A 20,590-nucleotide genomic window follows, 5' to 3' on the forward strand; every position below is an offset into this window, starting at 1 on the left:
CTGGGATTACTAAATGCAGGATCGGCATCTAAAATGCAAACCCGGTCTCACCAGTTTACAGTTTACTAGTCACCTTAGCATCATGTTCTCACAATGTTATGTAAGAATCAGTTTTTTTGCGCTGTTTATGTGCTTCGCTTCAGAGTGTGTCATATATGCCGTTTATCTCATTGGTGGCAATTTTAAATTTTTAGTAATTCTACCATCTGAAAAAAAAAACAATGCTTATATTTGATGGTCATCGCCTCAGAGCAAGAAGGTCCTGGGCTCGAAATTGTCCATGACTGTGTTTGATATAACCTTGCGAACTGGTGAATCTTGTGTAACGAGTAACTACCGTTTCTGTCATGGATATAACCAAAGTGTAAAACATGATGTTAAAATCCTAATAAACAAACAAAACCCTAATTTCATCCCTAAAACATAGGAAAAAAAGTCAATTGAACTGTGTGACATGAGCACTACCTGCTGTTTTACCACGCTACACTTTATATCCTATTGATGCCTGATCCTTCGGCATAACAAACAGCAAACAAGTGTTAGATTACTATCACTAAGTTGTAATCCTCTTAGCTTCCAAATAGGACCACAGTCTGGTGTCTCAGTACCGGAGGCAAACGGGCTCGTCTTATCTTTGGCTTGAGCAAGCAGCATGGAAGACCTTCTGATCCCTGAAGAGGTTCACTCCGACCGTGGCTTCTTTTCCCCAATAGGCCAAAGGAAAAACAGACTGAAGAGTGTAAAGGAATTGATGCGTTGTGTATTTTCAGTATACATAAGAGACTATGTGAAACGCAATGGCTTGCTGACACTCTCGATGCTGGGAATGTTAACAGGGTGTGTTCTTGGCTATGCACTGAGAGGATGTGAACTGTCTTCTCAGGTAGGTTGGGAATTTCAAATAATTTACTTACAACATATGTACGAAGTGTTGCATGATAACCAACAAGCTTAAATCAATTGTTATATTTATTTCTGTTCAGGTGGATTCGGGTGGCATGTTGAAGTTATTCATACCTTGTGTTTGCTTGAATATTTAGTGATAATTTGTCTTGATAATTTGATTTATTGTATTTTAAATAAAATCAGTCATAGAACAGTTATAGAACTTCTTTGCAACAAAAGTATTTCGCAACTCCATGGAGCATGTCTCTCTGGACACTCTCTGGTCAACCATACTAACACACTGGTTGTATATGGTGATTCTTTTTGTTAGCATCTTCCTGTCTGCTCTTAACAATTGTGTTTTTTTTCCACCATTCTGTGTATACTCGGAGACTGTTGTGTTTAAAAACCCAAAACCGCAATCATTTCTAAAATCATTAAACCAGTTAGTCTAGCAAAACAACCATGCCATGTTCAAAGTCACTCGAATCACATTTTGCTCCATTCTGTTGTTTGGAGTGAACAGCTAATATTTTGGTACTGGATATATGATCGTATGCAGTAAACCAATGCCACAAGACAAATAGTGCCCTGTCAACACAGTATTTCTGCTGTACATCTAGGGGTTTTGTGTCAGCTTTTTCACACTGATCAGGAAAGTCATTGATTAAAGATGAAATCGAAAATGGACTTTCTAAAGTTGCTCTAGCTACCTTGTAATCCTATTTATGCAACTAAAGAATTACTACTGCATAACCACAGGTTCAAACATGTTTAATCTGTAAGGCTAGACTTTTCACAGTAATATGAATATCAAAACATATTATTCTTTAAAAAAATATTTGTATGTACATCTTCTTTATAATTAAGTTAGGTAATAGTGAATGTCTTTGAATTTGGCAGCTCTCCAATAAGTATTTCTGTCATCACAGCTGTAATACTAATAAAATGCTATATATGTATTTACAAAATGAACAATAGTGAATATTTTATGTTTAAGTGATCATTTAACACTCACTCTCATGAGCAAAAGTGTCACCTCAGGCCAACAATGAAATTTGCCATATACTTATTTTTGGGATGTAAGGTGATAGTCACGACATTAAGGTGGCTTTATATTATTTAGCTTACCTGTATCGTTTTATTTTATTTTTGTTTTATTCAGATTAGTCATAAAATGAAAATCATACACCATGTGTCAGAGCATAATATATGAATTATAATATACTTATACATTTAATATACTTGAATAATACTTGAAATACTTTAATACTTGAACTTCATAAGCTTGAACAAAACAGTATATATAGAAAAGTGTATATAAAGGTAACAAAAATGAATTCTATTTTTACATCTATTTTTATTTTGTGTTATATTTGATGTTTGTCTGGTACATATTCAAAATAGCATTTGTCTACATTTGCAGTGGGTATCTTCACTATGTAGACATGTTTGTTTACTAATTTTGACATGATGCATGCCATCATTTTTATCAGGACTAGAATCCAAGTAAACCCAACAGTTTTTCCGTTATTAAGTATGTCTAAGTATCAATTATGTGTAGGCTAAGTGGCTAAGTGGGAAGCACTGTCACCTCACAGCAAGAAGGTAATGGGTTCGATCCCCAGGTGGGGTGGTCCAGGTCCTTTCTGTGTGGAGTTTGCATGTTCTCCCCATGTCTGCGCGGGTATTCCTCAGGTGCTCTGGTTTTCTCCCACAGTCCAAAGACATGCAAGTGAGGTGAATTGGAGATACTAAATTGTCCATGACTGTGTTCGACATAACCTTGAGAAGTGATGAACCTTAATAAGTAACTACCGTTCCTGTCATGAATATAACCAAAAGTGTACAAGTTAAAATCCTAATAAACAAACAAACAAACAATTATGTGTATTGTGTAATATACGTAGTAATTTGGACATTTTGAGATTAGTTGTTTAATTATTATTAATTTAATTTCTTTTTTTTTCTTGTTATTGAAAGGCAAGGATGTATTTATCCTTTCCTGGTGAACTTCTGATGAGGATGCTTAAAATGCTTATTCTGCCCCTAATCACCTCCAGGTAATGAGTAAATTAGTATATTTTTGTTAATGCTAGACTGCACAATAATTCATTGTAATTGTTCTGACTTTTGTTTGTAAGGGTAGAAATATTTGAAAAATATAATAAAAACTGTAAAAACAATGTGATTAATGTAGTTGTGTCATAAAACTGAGACAACAGCATGCAGAATAGAGCTGGCATGTTTGCGGTCCACCTGCTCACACTGTAGACATGTCGTCAACAGCCTTTCATTCCACCATAGTCTTTACGTCTTACAATAAAAAGCTGACAGACCCGCTGGGTATATAACTACAATCTAATGATCCCATGGTTGTGAAAGAAAAACATACGTTGCTGTTGTTAACCTTGTAACCGTTAGAGCCATAATAATACAACAGTAATTTAACCTTTCACATTTGTAGTTTAATGTCAGGTCTGCCATCAATGGAATCCAAGGCGTGCTGTCATATGGGCTTGCTAACGGTTACATATTACTTGTGGACCACCTTCATTGCTGTCATGGTTGGCATTACACTGGTGGGAATCATTAAACCAGGCTTTGCAACGGACATGGAAAGCAGCAGGCTTGGAGGAGGTCCAGTGATTACCTCTGCTGATGCTCTGCTTGACCTTGTCAGGTAACATACATGTGCAAAGTTAACATGGGTGGATGGTTTATTAATGCACTAGTGGCTTAGTGGTTAGGGTATTGGACTAGTGATCAGAGGGCTGCTGGTTCCTCATAAGTGCCAAATTACCAACCCTTAATTGTATCAGTCACAATTGTAAGTCAGTACTGTGGATGTAAATATAGGGGTGTGACAGTCTGCTATTATAATGTTATACCTATTTTGCAGATAGGGGGTTGTTTGGCATGGGTATTTCCCAACAACTTCAGCAAAACAACCTAAAAAAAGTTAACAATAGATATGTTTTCTGCATGGGCTAATCAATAAGCCTTTAAACAAGTTAATTACTCTTAATAGTGTCACTTGTACTGTTCAGCCATTTATCTATTTAATTGTTTTTCTTAAAGCGTCTATATTAGAGTACAGACCATCCTGTACTATACAGTTGACGTAAAACAGAAGGGTGATTAGGATATTTTTAGTAATCCTTTCAAAGAGGTGGTTAAGTGGTTATGTAATGAGGATCCTCCTGTGATGGCCAAGCAGCATGTCTGGCTCCTGCCTGTACACTAGTTAATACACCCTCTTATTATGACTTGGACAAAGGTCAAACTACATCTAATGAAAAATTACATTTTCAGCATATGCTTTTATCCAAAGCGACTTACAGTATGCAGTCTAAACAATTGATTGTTAAGGGCCTTGCTCAAGGGCCCAACTGTAGCAACCTGGCAGTGGTGGGGTTTGAACCAGCAACCCTCTGCTTACTAGTCCAGTACCTTAACCACTAGGCTACAACTGCCCTACAAATGCTCAGCTTTCTGTTTTAAAGGTCATAAAATAATCTTTGGTATTTTGTTTCTGCTTTTTCGTTCCTTTAGGAACATGATTCCTTCGAACCTTGTTGAGGCCACATTTCAACAGGTAAGAAATCTGAATTACTTCATAATATGGACCAACTGCATTTATCCAAAGCAACTTAAACTTGTGACAAAATACAATCCAAGCTGTTGAAATGTATGAGTGCTAAGCTGGCAGTGATGGGACTTGAATTATCAGCCTTCTGATTGCTAATCCAGTTCATCTCCTGCTAAGCCACAACTGCTCTTTTTTCTACTATTTCATGAATGCAAACCTTATTAAATATTTTTGCAGTACAGGACAGATCATATCCCTGATGTTAAATTCCAAGACAGCAGCAAGCAGCACAACTTTGTCTATCTTATGCCTGATGAAGACCATCCTATGGGTCACTTGGTGCGGCTGGAGCTCACGCCACCTCCTGATGTTCAATACAAGACGTCCCCTGGCAGCAGCCAACAAATGAACGTACTGGGCATTGTCATCTTCTCAGCCACTATGGGTAGGACAACCCTCCATTACCGTTTTTCCAGTGTTGTAGACCCAGTATATTAATTTGCTGTGTTATATGCTAAAATTCATTTTGAATAAAAAATAAATTGTGTCGTATTATTTCAGGCCTCCTACTTGGCAAAATGGGTGAGCGAGGTCTACCCTTAGTCAGCGTTTGCCAGTGCATCAATGAATGTGTCATGAAAATCATCAATGCAGCAGTATGGTAAGAGAAAAGTATAAATTAGTTGTGTTAACTGGGTCTCGGGTTCAGAACACTTTGAAAAGTGTTTATGGCTCTATAAACGTTCTAACAACTAGCACATAGCCTTTACCTATTTAGCAATCAGCACCAATCATTATTTATCTTGCATTTCTTTGAAAGGTATTTCCCCTTTGGCATTGCCTTCCTGGTGGCTTCAAAGATTCTGGACATGAGTGACCCCTTCCTTTTGGGAAAGAAGCTGGGCTGGTATGCAATAACAGTTATAACTGGACTGTCTGTTCATGGCTTCGTTCTCCTTCCACTATTCTATTTCTTTTTAACACGGAAGAATCCGTTTCTGTACATCAGAGGACTGCTGCAAGCTTTGGTCATCGCCTTGGCCACATCATCAAGGTCTGAGCTGTTTAAAGTTAACACAGTGTTTACCACATAGCACTAGATGCACAGTTGATAGTTCTCTTTTACTTGACAGTCAGTATGAACTCTGAAGTACTTGTAAAGTTTAAACTGTGGAAATGATAAACACTGCTTACAAAAGCATGCCTTTGGGTAAAGTGAAGGCTCTAAATTGGCCCTAGGGGTGAGTGAATGTATAAGTGTGTTGTGATTTATTACTTAGCAACTAGGGTGTATTTCTGCCTTGCACCCTGACTAGAAGACTAGAAAGATAAGACAAATAAGACAAAATTAATTATTTAATTTATTTAATATATGTATTTATTAAAAATCAATGTATAATAAACATTCTTTCCCCTAAATCCATCAGTTCGGCCACACTGCCCATCACAATGAAGTGCTTGCTGGAGAACTGTAATGTAAACAGGCAGATTGCACGCTTTGTCTTGCCTGTGGGAGCCACGATTAACATGGACGGTACAGCCCTCTACGAAGCAGTTGCAGCCATTTTCATCGCTCAGGTCAATGAGTACGAGCTGGATTTCGGACAGCTGGTCACTATAAGGTATGCATAGCACTTCTGTATGTAACTTTGGTTACATTCATGACAGACACGGTAGTTACTCGATACACAAGATTCACAAGTTTAATATCAAACACAGTCATGGACAATTCAACACATCACTCGCATGTCTTTGGACTGTGGGAGGAAACCAGAGCTCTCGGAGGAAACCCACACAGACACGGGGAGAACATGCAAACTCCACACAGAAAGAACCCAAACCGCCCCACCTGGGGATCAAACCCAGGACCTTCTTGCTGTGAGGCGACAGTGCTGACCCACCGTGCTGCCCAAGTTCATGAAGCTGTCAATTCCTTTAGTAGCATAATTACTTGGACTGTGTGGTCTCATTTTAATTAGGGAGAGACACATCACGGTCACAAATTTTATCTAAAGCTGAGGATATTTACTCTTGTATTACTGCATTAAATTGCTATGATTATTCCAACCTAGTCGTCCAGTTACAGATTTGTATTTCCGCTTCTGCACTGTATGTGGTTTTTAATTTTTTGTGTGTGTTTGTGTTTTACTGTTCTGGACAGCATAACAGCCACGGCTGCAAGCATCGGTGCTGCTGGAATTCCTCAGGCTGGCCTCGTAACCATGGTGATAGTACTAACATCTGTAGGACTGCCACCAGACGATGTCACTTTGATCGTTGCTATCGATTGGATTCTGTAAGCCTAACACGATCTTTATATACATGCAGGGTATCATTATGAGCATTTGTTTTAGGTCTGTGATGTACCATGATACAACATCTAAGAGAAGGTGTTTATAGGTGCTATATTAAAAAGGTCTATTGAAAACTTGCGAGAAAAAGGTCCTCATTTGGCAGACTCTTGGTTATATCATTATGTTACTGGGGTGCTTTTCAGCTAAAGGAACTGGCAATCTGTCTACTGGATCAGAGCATCTCCAGAACTGCAGCTCTTGTGGGGTGTTCTGAGTCTGCAGTGGTCAGTGTCTATCAAAAGTGGTCCAAGGAAGGAACAGTGGTAAACCGGCGACAGGGTCATGGGCGGCCAAGGCTCATTGATGCACGTGGGGAGCGAAGGCTGGCTCGTGTGGTCCGATACAACAGACGAGCTACTGTAGCTCAGATTGCTGAAGAAGTTAATGCTGGTTCTGATAGAAAGGTGTCAGAACACACAGTGCATAGAAGTTTGTTGCATATGGGGGACCAACACAATATTAGGAAGGTGGTCATAATGTTATTCCTGATCGGTGTATATCCATCCGACTTTGTGGAAACAGGAGTTCATAAACACATGGTTTGAAGTTTAATGTGGAAACACCAGGCACATTAAATTTTGGATGAATTGGAATGTTGATTGCAAGCCAGACCTTTTCGTTTTTATCAGTGCTTGAATCTAATGGGTTCCCAGAAAAGTGGATGCTGTTATAGCTGCAGGGGGGAGGGTGTATTTCCTCATTATTGCCCATGGTTACTAAATTATGGTCAGAGGTCACATTCCTATGGTCATTTAGTGTACTGTAGCTAGATTTTCAAATAATAGAGTCCTTGCATGGATGAGCCTAAAAATGTATTTCTCTATTAAGGGATCGCTTTCGAACAATGGTCAATGTACTAGGAGACTCGCTGGCTGCAGGAATCATTGCTCATTTGTGTCGGAAAGACTTTCCAAATGACACCGGGGTATGTCTGTCTGCTTTACTCATTACAGCTATGTTTTTTTTATCCACTAGGCCATGAAGTACCCACTAATAGTCACTGGACGACCAGTAGGTACTACTCAGAAATGATTATAACTTATGGCTTTATGGGTTTTTTTTTTTAGCCAGTAACTTCAATTTAAAGGCTTAAAATATTTCACTCCTGACCAAGTGTATATTGCTCCTCAGACATAGCCAGCCATGTGTGTAGACATGCACGAGAGCACAGCTGACATTCAAACCTGGATCTCAGAGGTGGTGGGCTAGGCGACCCTAGGTGCCTCACAGCTTCAGGGTCCTGGGTGGCTCTAATGTATCAATACTAGGGCTGTCAAACGATTAAAATTTTTAATCGCGATTAATCTCAGAATTTCATGTAGTTAATCGCGATTAATCGCATTAAAAAAAATCTGTGTAAATGTTATAGAAAACAAGGATTTTTATGTGAAATGTTATAATTAAAATGGTGAACACATTTTATGCTAAATGTACTGATGTTAAAAACTGCTGGGACAAGAGAAAACTGTAAGGTAGTTTTATTCACTCACATACTAGGCAGTAAATGTCAGATTGTAGTTTAGAATTTCTCCATCAGCAAACATTGTAGATCAGCGGTGCTTTAGGTGGGATAAGGCATAGTTATTGTAACAGACTTTTCTGTGGTTGTATTGTGACAATGGTTTGATGGCCGTTTCTACACGAAGTGAGTGTGTTTTGACCCTTTGGGGCTTCCATAGTGCATGGACTAACGTGCTTGACTCAGCTTTCCGGTATTTGGTACCTTAACAGAATAAGTTAATAAAAGTGTTCTGCTCCCGACAACTTGTGAATATAGCGTGTATTTATTTCTTTATAAGTGCATCACTACAACGCTCGGTTACATTATGTTAACAAACCGTTAAACGTAAAACGTTTGTTTTAATGTCGGACTTGCCACCGTTTTTCATTTGCGGTTTGTTAACATAATGTAACCGAGCGTTGTAGTTCTACCAGTCAAGTCTCAACATTAACTAGAATTTGCGTTAACGGCACTATTATTTTTAATCGCGTTAAATTGAAATCGCGTTAATGCGTTATTATCGCGTTAACTTCGACAGCCCTAATCAATACACAAACAAGAAAACACATCTATCCTAAAGCTAATGTTTGACATCTATCAAAAACAGAATAATAATTTCAGTTTTTTTGCTATTTGTCTTTACTCTTAGGAAAAAGCCAGTGGTTCATCTCAGAACACAAACAATGGCCAAACCATGGAGGATGTACCACTACTTGCAAGAAAAGACTGCATATTTGAGGTTTTCGGAGACACGATTATCGAGCGACCCACTGTCTATTATAACATCTGTCAAGTATGACAGACCTCTGATCTCAGAGTTGCCTTACATCCAACACCGTTCTGCTTATGTGCCATGATAAAAGTCTGACGTTACTGTATTCCATCCCTGCTACTGTTGACTTCACAGAACAATGGCTTTTTTCTGATATTCTGTCCTGGGTTTTTGTGAAACAGATGGAACTTGGGGTGGTGTGGTGATGCAGCAGGCAGCGCTGGTGCCTCGCAGCTTTAGGGCCATGGGTTTAATAGTAAGGTAAATGGATAAATTTAAAGGAATTTGACTATAAACAGAACCTACCAACATTAAAGCTATATCGGGGAAAATAATGTCACATCCAACAAATACTGTTGCCTCACAGCATGAAGGTCCTGGGTTTGATCCCAAGGTGGGGCGGTCCGGGTCCTTTCTGTGTGGCTGCATGGGTTTCCTCCCACAGTCAAAAGACATGCAAGTGAGGTAAATTGGAGATACAAAATTGTCCATGACTGTTTGATATAACCTTGTAAACTGATCAATCTTGTGTAACGAGTAACTACAGTGTCTGTCATAAATGTAACCAAAGTGTAAAACATGACGTTAAAATCCTAATAAAACGAAACAAACAAACCTTGAAGTGGGATCTACTAAAACGAAAGAAGATGCAACAAATCAGCTGCAAACACATCGGTCAAGCTGGAGTGGCGGAGGAAAGTGAGGCCAGCAAAGGACAGGGAAAAAAACCCACTACTTAAGAACAGGGGTAGCTTTCCCTCTTTCGAAGAGTACATTGGTTTACTGACCACACAGCAGCTAAAAACACAGGGGAAAAACTAAACCCAAAAAATAAGAACCTCAAAAATAAATTAAACAAGAATTGTATTTATTTGTAAATACATAAAATATCCATACTGTAAGAGATCAGGCCAAACTTGGATGAAGCAGATGAACGGCAAATACAGGTGCATTGTGTCAGAGCTACAGCTTAAAGCATTAAATAAACATGCATACTGCAAAAAAAAATGAACACTACACATCAACATAGATGTCTTCCGAACAATGCAAGTTGATACAGTATATTTATTATTATAAATGGTATTTAAAAGTAGATTTGTTACACTAACCTAAGGGTGATGCCAGGAATAGCCAAATGTTATATACAGTAGAGTTACACAGAAAGACTTGATGCTAAATTGATGTCTTCTCAAGATGTCAAACAATAATGCTGTTTAAATTTCTGGTGAGTATTTGGTGACTAATTACACCAAGGACAGTATCATAAATGAATTCAGAAGAATAATTTGGGGGAAAAAGTCAATATAAATGTGTAAATCAAACTTTAATTGCTTAACTGCAAGAATAACACAAAAACTTACAGCAAAATGTATGAATAATCTTCATAATTTAGCAAAATAAAGCAAACTCTCCAATCACTTTGGTCCTTTAACTTAAACCACTTTAAACAGGTTAAAAATAAGGCCAGTTGAGTATTTACAAAGTTTAGAGAAACTTTTTACATGTTGTTTCCAGTCCTCTTGATATCACACGTCATGAATTGTGTTTAAATTGAAAACAATTACTATTAACCGGATTATTGTGCTACAAAGAGCCAACATTCACTTCTCTTAAATTACTGGAATTACCCACAAAATCTTAAAGCTGCAATATGTAAGTGTTAAATATTTGGTGCACCCTCTGCTAGAACATGGAGAACATTTAACACGTTAGTACTGTTAATCTGATGGTTGGTAAGAATCGTCAAAGCAGATCTGTTCCACATACCGGGATTAGCACAGTTTTTACACCCTTTTAAATGCAAGCCTTCTATTTTATTCAAGCATGGGACCAGCACTGAGGGCACTGACAAGTGCACCTCAAAATGGCTAGGCTGCTTCGGTCATCAACCCATTCATGCCTGTGCAGACACCCAACTAGCTGTCAGCACTACTGAGATTCGAACCCCAGATCTAACTGTAGTGGGCATGCATACTTTATACTTGTGCCACCCAGGTGTCCTATTCATTTGATCTGACCTGACAGCACAGACTTCCAATCAACAGCTAAAGCTTTCTAGGGTGCTGAAGGGAGAAAAAAACAAATCACCCACACTCACTGTAGCTTTAAATCTCTGGTATTGCAAGACAGTATAAGATGATGGGCAACACAACAACGATGGTACAGGGATTACTACTGAATACTACAAAACTGCAATACATAACATCTATCCTAAGTTTCTGATGCTGATCCAAATGAGCATATAATACACAGCACTATCAAAACAAACGTATAATAATACTATTTTAGGCTACATCAGCTTAGAGCTGGTTAGTTTCTCTCCATGTTTAGATTATACTACTTGACTATTTACTTGAACTAACATTCACAACAACTTTTATGGAGACACTCTGTCAATCATGGATGTTGTGGGAAGGGCCAAACCAAAAAAAAAACCCCAAAAAGATGTACCAGTTCCTTTGTAATACATTGTCCTTTTACTTGTGAGATTTGTTGGTTTTGAAGGAAACCTGTAAAATCTTGTCTCCCATGCGGTATCCATTAAGGCTGGTGATGGCCATGGCCGCCTCTTCGTAGTTAGACATGGTGACAAACCCGAAGCCACGACATTTGTTGGTGTTAAAGTCACGGATGATTTTGACGTTGGTGACCGCACCGAAGGGACCAAACATCTGCCACAGCAGGCCCTCATCAGCATCTTGGGTTAGATTGTAGATGAAGATGCACCAGCCTTCAGAAGTGCTCCCTCCTGCATTCATGCTACTGCCCATGTGGTCGGCACTCATAGGTGAGAATCTGAAGGGGGGGGATACATGATGATAAATTACACCCCCCAAACAATACCATAGGTTAAGGAAAAGTGAACTTAATTAGCATTTAACTGCACCAATGTTGATTCTTACATTCAAGACAAAATGTACCTGCTAACAAAGCAGTACAGAGATGTGTCTAGCATTTGCTGGTAATTTATCCCTTAGCTCTGTCAGCTATTTTAGATGGTACCTTTCAGCATGTTAGCACTCACCTAAACCTCTGGGCCTGGTGATGAACAGGGCCTCCGAAGCGCCGAGACTGAGAGTAATTGAACTGGGAGACCATTTGAGTGTTCTTCGCCTGGTTGGGATTTGCAGCAAACTTCACTGTGATTGGCTCAGACATTCCAGGTAGCGTCTGACCGTTCAGGCCTTTTATCGCGTCTTCTGCCTCGGATCGTTTATCGAACCGAATGAAGGAAACACCACGCGACAGGCCTATAATGAATCAGTCAGCATTAGCCTTTAGTTAAGAAATGTAAACGGGTCATTTCTAATTTAGACACAGTATCTTTACCTGAGGCTTGATCCACCAGCACACGTGAGTTAATAATACGACCATACTGGGTAAACAAGTCTTCTACGTCCTTCTGCGTCATAGATTTGGGCAGGCCACTAATGTATAGATTGGCATCTTTGATCGAGTCAGAGCTTGGTCTGGCAAAAGACACCTATTAAAGAGGAAAGACAAACACTAAGAACCGGTTTTAACAAACATTACTGTGAGTTGTATTTATCGTTTTAGAAATATACAACAAAGCAGCAAGAATTACAGAGGAAACAAAACAAACCCAATAAATTAAATGCATCATTACAAAGCTTGGTTTGTTTTACAAAAGACTGAGGAAAGAAAAAAAAAAACAACAATATACATTTTGCACTTTGATGACATGGCAATCTAAATCTAAAAACGAAACACAACTGGACAATTTTCATTTATAACAATCCCCTTTTGTGAAAATTAAAAAAGTAGATATACATAAATTTAAAAAAAATAGGGATTGTTGTGCAGGCTTTGGTTCGGCACAATGTCATACTCAAGCAATTGACCACTAAAGACTTCCAGAAACACAGTTTGACAACAAAACATTTCCATGTAAATGTCAGAGGCACAACATCTCACTCTTTACAAAATAAAAAAAGCCAGAAAACTTCAGTATAATTCTGTACCGAAAATCAAACCATGCCAGGTAAAAAACAAACAAACAAACAAAACAAAATAAAAGCCAATCATTAAAATCATAGGGGTCAAAGTCTTTCAACCTGAAAACACTTGACAATCTTGAAACAAAACAAATGAAATTAAAATACTTCATACCTCCAAAAGTGCATTTCTTTTTGTGAAACACACTACGCAGTATTGGGATTGTTCCTCTGCTGTCTAACAAACTACTGGTACAAATGATATCACTTTGCACATTGATACAAGAACAGCTCTTTGCACGTTACCTTGATAGTTTTAGACTGTAGTCTCAGCCCATTGAGAGTATTGATTGCCCTTTCTGCATCACTAGGGTTAATATAGTTAACAAATCCGTACCCTAAACTGTGGCCTAGAGAAAAAAAAAAAGGAAAAAACAAAATAAAAACAACAAACGATTGTCCACATCCTGTAGACGTAATACGTTTTCATAAAGAAAGAAAAGTTACAATGCAGTCAAATCTTAGCAGGAAAAAAACGACAATAAGGCAGACCAGAACAATTAATACATCTCAAACGAAAGTTACAAGGCATAAAAAAACAAAAACAAAAAGCTTTTTATAATTAACACAGAACATTTGTTAACATTTAGAAAAAAAAAATAACATCCATGTTATGGCTCATCATACAGAACTGGAAGAATTTATAAAATAAATAAATAAATAAAATGTGAGCATACAACATTATTTAATATAACAGACCAAAGTGGACATTGTTACATTAAATATTTCCAAAAAAGTAAAATATAAAGAAAACCTTTGAAAAAGTGAGACAATCAAAAAGTGCTTGCTATTGTACAAAGCAAAACAGCTATTCTTTAAGGCTTGAGGTCTTAAACATTTGGTGCAAAAAAAACAAAACAAAGAAAAAACAGAAAACTGGAAACCTCATCTGTCAGGATGGGCATAACTAGTTTTGCAAGACTTACCTCCAACTTTGTCCCGAATTAGCTTGGCGGACTCCACCTCACCGATGCTGCTGAACAGACTGCGCAGCTCATCTTGCGACATGCTTTGCGGCAGGTAGTTGACGATCAGGTTTGTTTTCGCGTCACTTCTCTCGTCTCCCATATGGCCTTCGTAACCATTGGAAACATCATAAGCATCCTAAAAAAGACACCATGTTGAATGTTTTTAGAAAGGGCTCTTCATTAGACTAATTAAATAAGTCAGTAGAACATAAAGAACTCATTTCTGCACGTACCTGCGAGTCTCTGTCATCACCCTGACCCTGCACCTCACATACCTAGTGGAAGAAATTGAAAAATTACTATTAACAAAACACACACCAAGAACTGGATCAACTGGCCTATAGGAGTGAACATGTGGTAAACAATGAAACAAACGAAAATGACATTTTTCAGATACAAAGTTATGCTTGTGCCTGTGTCAACTTTTCTCTATACTACATTTAAAAATTATGCAATAACAATACATTTTTGTTCTGATTGCAACTTCATGTGTTTGTGCACCTAATTGGGGCATGCACACTGAGGGTGGGTGAAAGCAAGTCACACAACAGTCTGAACTCTCATTAACTCCTCTCAGTTAAAATTAAGCATCAGCTTTTAGAGATGAATTTAAGTCAGCATTAATCGAACAATGTCTCTTGTTAACCCTGATTGTTTTAATATACAAATCTGGTTCATCTATGTGCAAATAACTAGACCCTAATGCAGTGTGTTGCTATTTTGGAAATGGCACTCACCTTCAGGTATCTTATATGTCCCCTCCTAACAGCCATGTGGACACTTCAAAGTGTAGATTTAACTGTCAAATCTAAAAAGAAAAAAGCAAAAGGAAAAATAAGCCTTCCAAAGATACACAAATAACATCACTTAAGAATAGAGTGCATAGAATATAATAGAACGTTATTTGTCATATATACATATACAGGTGTACAGTACAATGAAATTCTTTTTTTCACATATCCCAGCTTGTTTGGAAGCCATCAAACGGCACCCCTGGAGCTGAGACAGCCCAAGCGTCCATTTATTTATTTATTAGGATTTTATCATCATGTTTTACACACTTTGGTTACATTCATGACAGGATCAGTAGTTACTCGTTACTCAAGGTTCATCAGTTCGCAAGTTTTGCATGTCTGTGGACTGTGGGAGGAAACCCACGCAGACACGGGGAGAACATGCAAAGTCCACACAGAAAGGACCCGGACCACCCCACCTGGGGATTGAACCCAGGACCTTCTTGCTGTGCCACCGTGCCACCCCCCAAGGGCCCAACAGTGGCTGCATGGGCAGTTGTAGCCTAGTGGTTAAGGTATTGGTGAAATAATCAGAAGGTTGCCGGTTCAATCCTCACCACTGCTAGGTTGCCACTGTTGGGCCCTTGAGCAAGGCCCTTAACCCTCGATTGCTTCAATTGAATACTGTAACAACTGTAAGTCGCTTTGGATAAAAGCGTCTGCTAGATGCTGAACATGTAAATGTAAATGCATGGCAACTGGGATTCGAACTCTCAACCTTTCAATTGATAAATCAAAGCTCTACCCACTAGGCTACCACTGTCCTTATTGTGAATATTGGTTGTGTTTATAAAAAAATAAAAAAGCAACAAAATACAGAATCACCAAACAAATACACCGGTGGTACAGAACAAAAAGTTACTTTATACCTAGCAAACAACGAATATAAATTAACAATAAATAAACATTGTAAGGATCATTGAGCGTGTAAGGAACACACTGGGTTCACGCTGGTTCTTGCTAACAAGCTAGCTCAGATCTATCCTAACCCAGCACTATAAGCCATGAATTAGTACTAGAATTCTAAATAGTGTGCATTATTATAACGCATCTATAAACTTTGTAGGAAAGTAAAACATCATTTAGTACAGTAGTATGCGGTTTGGAATACAGCCCAGATCTAACGTGCGAACCATGCCATTCACACGGTTAGCTGGCGCCTGCGTAAACACGTGAAACTAAACCCATTTGGGTGTTTAATATAACCAGACGAACTGCATTCATTATTTATGCATTATTATCAAGTTCAATAAATCACCGCTGATATTTTACTAAGCTAGCATGGAGCTACTTTGTAGCTTAGCGTCGCTAAGCAATGGGCCTTGTGTTACGACTCCTCATGTCTACACGCTCGCAGTACAAATTCACGTTTTACAAAAAAAACAAAAATAAATATAATAAATACTAAACTTACCTGAATCCCACAGCGACAAACAGTCCGCACAATAAACAGCAGTTTTTTTTTCCTACCAGCAGAATACTATAATGCGTATGAATAAGTTACACCCGCGCCAAACAATGGACGTTTGAATGTACCGGATGTAATAGAGAGGTCAGCCCTGCCTATATCAATTCCTATTGGTCACATAGAACACTACAATATAGCGGCAACGCCATTGTTTCACGCCCTATGAAGGGTACCTATATATACACGAGGAAGCTATTTGAAATTCAGCCATACATCATTTCAATCACATCATTTTCAGACTAAACCGTGGTATGTTAGCATACCACCAACGTTAAGTTTAAGTTGTGAAAAGTACATGTGTGCGATACCGATACTTTTTAGAAATTAAGTTAGATGCATCATCAAATGCCTAATTCTGAATGACCTTTAGGTGTGTTATTGTAATACATACATTTTGTCTAAGTAGATGCTCTCAGTAGGGTTGTAAATAAATTCAAATGTTTAAAGCGTCAGATTTCTTTTTTCTGGTGCTTTACTTTCTCACAATGTACCATCATGGCGTATCACCACAAAGAGGTTAACTCATACCTCATAGTTATGTTTGTTGGGTAAATACATTTGTAAATTTTAATAGTGACTGAATACATGTGTCCTTGTTCATTTAAAATAAAATAAAAAATCGATGCTATTCTGTTTACATTTATAAGCACAAAGCCAAAAGAAAAGAGCTCTCATTCACCAAAACACACACACGGAACAGCCTCACGCATGCTCCGATTCATTTGCGTAAGGTGCGCAAAGTGCGTAAGGTGCGTCCGTACTTTACGTACGTATAGTTTACACTATTATTTCCATAAAATTGACCCTATTTCTGTATATGCAAAGCAAAGTATTCAAAAACTTACAATCTTCCAATGCCTACCAACGTACTGATGTCTGTTAGGATTTTAACAACATAACAAGGTGACGGTACCACAACAAAACACAGAAGAACAGGAGGGGAGGAGTAAGTTGTGCATGTAAGATGTGAGAGGAGCCGCTACTGTCTGTACAGACATGGTGTTTATTTTCTGATGAAACAGAAGAAACGTGCTGAATGTCGAGGAGAAAAAGTAAAACTGAAGTATCAATCCCATCACACTACTATCAATCCGATACCAATACCATGTTGGTATCGATAATATCGATATTGGGATCGATCCTCCCACCACTAGTGAAAAGGTTGACACAAACACCACATAACGTCAACAGAAAACAAGTAAATTTGTTATATGCAGGTTGGTCACAACACAATACTGTCTCAAATTCATATTTATTTATTTATTTATTAGGATTTAACGTCATGTTTTACACTTTGGTTACATTCATGACAGAAACTGTAGTTATTCACAAGTTCACAATTCACAAGTTTAATGTCAAACACAGTCATGGACAAGTTTGTATCTCCAATCAACCTCACTTGCCTGTCTTTGGACTGTGGGAGGAAACCGGAGCTCCCAGAGTAAACCCACACAGACACGGGAGAACATGCAAACTCCACACAGAAAGGACCCAGACCACCCCACCTGGGTATTGAACCCAGGACCTTCTTGCTGTAAGGTGACAGTGCTACCCACTTAGCCACCGTGCCACCCCTATAAAATGTATTGAAACTAAAGACATGAAACTCGTAATGATGTTAGGTTAATATAAGGCTTCTATAAAGAAGTTTGGCTGTAAGTAGAGATGTTAATGATTAACCGGTTAACTGATAACCAACAAGGAAGTCATTGTTTGATTAATGTCAGTTAAAAATTAACTTCATTAAATTTCATTTAAATTATTTTCAAACAACTGATGCTTGATTAAAATGAAGAAGAGCTGTAATCGGTGAAGAGTAAGACATTGATATGAAACACAATCTCACCCACCCTCAGTAAGCACGCCTAAGCTCCATGTACCGCCACATTCAGAGTTTCTTTGTATGCATTTATATCATTTGTATGCATTTATATGTATGCATTTATATTTGTATGCATTTATATCATTTAAATAATGAGCCACGAAACTACTGTGCATTAAATTCACAAGCAGTGAAGTTTTGTGGTAGTATGGAGTCTAACTGCATGTTTAACACCACACATGCTGATCTGAGTATATGGTGTAGATTTTCTTTTGCATCATGCCCGAGTATAAAGGTAAAAATCAGCTTATCATCTTATAGTTACTACACCTATGTTGACAGGAAGAGCTTTAATATAATCACTGCATCTCTGTTATTTGATTAGTATGATTAATTAGTGTTTGTAATTAACTGTTTGCTTTGATCGGACACTATATGCTTGTCATTTATCAGCTATTCATCAACTGATGATGGCCTCTAACTGCCTAACCTGATGTATAGACCGGCGGGGGCCTGGTCTACAGTGTGAAGCATAGATGACGAGCACTTCAAGGGCAGTCTTTGCATCTAATGAAGCATTATGCTGCAACTGGAGTGACTCCTTTTTAAACCAGCCACGTGTCAGCTGATTGCTGGCTTCTCTGTTGACCTGCTCTTTGTCTTTGATAATTCTGGACTTGGCCCAAACTGGCTTTTTTCACGGGTACTTATGTTGGCATTCTTTATCTTTTTTTTCTCGGGAGCTCAGCTGCCTCCAAGAGTGGCATGGTGGCACTCAGTTACAGTTACATTTATGACATTTAGTGTGGCAACTTAGTTCTTGGCAAGAATTAGTATGTTGACAAATGTTGTTGATGTGTGTTTGATGTGTCTGACAAACATATTAATCTTACCCAGTTGTTAACTATAAAATAATAAGGTTTTTTTTGTCTAGGTTTGTTTATTTATTAGGATTTTAACGTCATGTTTTACACGCTTTGGTTACATTCATGACAGAAATGGTAGTTACTCATTACACAAGATTCATCAGTTTACAAGGTCATATTGAACACAGTCATGGACAATTTAGTGTCTCCAATTTACCTCACTTGCATGTCTTTGAACTGTGGGAGGAAACCAGAGCACCTGGAGGAAACCCACTCAGATACGGGGAGAACATGCAAACTCCACACAGAAAGGACCCGGACCGCGCCACCTGGGAATCAAACCCAGGACCTTTTTGCTGTGCGGCGACAGTGCTACCCACTTAGCCACCGTGCCGCCCTTTTGTCTAGGTAACGTATTACATAACATTGTAGCCAGCCTTTCTATGTCAACAGTTTGTGAAGTCATTGACCTGCTGATAGCACCATGTGACTGAAAATATAAATTGATTTTTTTATGTTTTACAGATTTCCATAATAGTTAGCTAATAAAATTAGCAGAGAAGGCTGCTGGTTTGTGGCACAATAAGGGATTATACACTAATTGGCAGCTAGGGCTATTTAAGTACATCTGGTCCCAAGTGTATTCCTGTTTTGTGCTCAGTGTTTCCATTATTGTTTCTGGACCATTTGCAGCCCATATCAACATTAAGTAGTTAGCAAAGATGACTGAATAAGATTTAATAATGCAAGCTGCAATGTTATATAAATATGTTTCAAAACACACACAGAAAAAACAGAGAAGTTAACCAACAGTTTATTAATCATGTAAGCACACAATGTCTGATCAAACACAAAAAGCATTTTTGGCCTGTTAACTATTTAATAAAGTCAGCATATCTATGTGGCATATATTAACTGTAAAATATCAGACAATCATAGATGCTTTTCAGTAATGACTAATAGTCGTGCATGTAAGCAAAATGTACAAAGCTTCCGGTTTGGCAACAGAATATCATTATATGAAGGGAGTGTTTAAATAATTAAAGCATTTTTGTGTAGGTGCATTTCTGCCATTCAGATTCATTTAAATTGTCACAACAATGTCAGGTTTATATTTTGCCAATAATTTCTCTTTGACATCCTTCCCCGGATCATTCTTAGAGAGGGTGGAAGCCCCTGCTCAGAAAAGAGGTAGAAAGTGTGGTTGAGACATACATCTAAAAAAGAGCAATGTCCACCTCTGCATCTTAGAAAAAATCACTGGCAAGACTACAATATCAATATGGGTGCAAAATGCAGCTGAATAGTAAACACAAATTACTGTCATGCAAGATTATGTATCAGTGTTATGTACATTCTATAAAACTTTACCGTTGTACATGGTAATGAGTAAATAGGTACAGTGTAAAGTTATAAGCTGAGATCAATGTGGTTATCTAGAACACATTTCCATTCATTACAATATTAGTATTAAAGAGAATCCATCATATTTAAAGGAACAGAATTTATCTGAACTTTATAAATTGCTACACAAATAGCATTTAACTTTCTA

At 38.1% G+C, this 20,590-nt stretch overlaps 2 protein-coding genes across 4 annotated transcripts; one reads left to right on the plus strand and one right to left on the minus strand.

The window, feature by feature from the left end:
• Nucleotides 1–736: 736 nt before the first annotated feature.
• slc1a8a (solute carrier family 1 member 8a) lies at nt 737–9,213 on the plus strand. Of its 2 annotated transcripts, none has more exons than XM_063012501.1 (11): nt 737–883; nt 2,869–2,948; nt 3,353–3,568; nt 4,441–4,483; nt 4,715–4,922; nt 5,039–5,138; nt 5,298–5,531; nt 5,905–6,099; nt 6,639–6,773; nt 7,660–7,756; nt 8,982–9,213. In XM_063012501.1, the coding sequence occupies exons 1-11, from the start codon at nt 752–754 to the stop codon at nt 9,129–9,131; spliced, it is 1,590 nt and encodes a 529-aa protein (XP_062868571.1). In that variant the 5' UTR covers nt 737–751; the 3' UTR covers nt 9,132–9,213. The 2 variants fall into 2 exon arrangements, with proteins under 2 accessions (XP_062868571.1, XP_062868572.1); XM_063012502.1 differs by having other exon boundaries at nt 803–883; nt 7,660–7,760; nt 8,989–9,213.
• Nucleotides 9,214–9,951: 738 nt separating this feature from the next.
• Nucleotides 9,952–16,398, minus strand: elavl1b (ELAV like RNA binding protein 1b). 2 transcript variants are annotated; one of them, XM_063012340.1, is made up of 8 exons: nt 16,297–16,398; nt 14,826–14,896; nt 14,322–14,363; nt 14,047–14,224; nt 13,367–13,470; nt 12,435–12,588; nt 12,130–12,355; nt 9,952–11,900 (listed from the first exon to the last, which is right to left on the minus strand). In XM_063012340.1, exons 2-8 carry the CDS (start codon nt 14,859–14,861, stop codon nt 11,582–11,584), a joined length of 1,059 nt encoding a protein of 352 aa, XP_062868410.1. In that variant the 5' UTR covers nt 14,862–14,896; nt 16,297–16,398; the 3' UTR covers nt 9,952–11,581. The 2 variants fall into 2 exon arrangements, with proteins under 2 accessions (XP_062868410.1, XP_062868411.1); XM_063012341.1 differs by lacking the exon at nt 16,297–16,398 and adding an exon at nt 15,972–16,003.
• Nucleotides 16,399–20,590: the final 4,192 nt, after the last annotated feature.

This window comes from Trichomycterus rosablanca, chromosome 17, assembly GCF_030014385.1.
Source record: "Trichomycterus rosablanca isolate fTriRos1 chromosome 17, fTriRos1.hap1, whole genome shotgun sequence".
NCBI classification, from domain to species: Eukaryota; Metazoa; Chordata; class Actinopteri; order Siluriformes; family Trichomycteridae; genus Trichomycterus; species Trichomycterus rosablanca.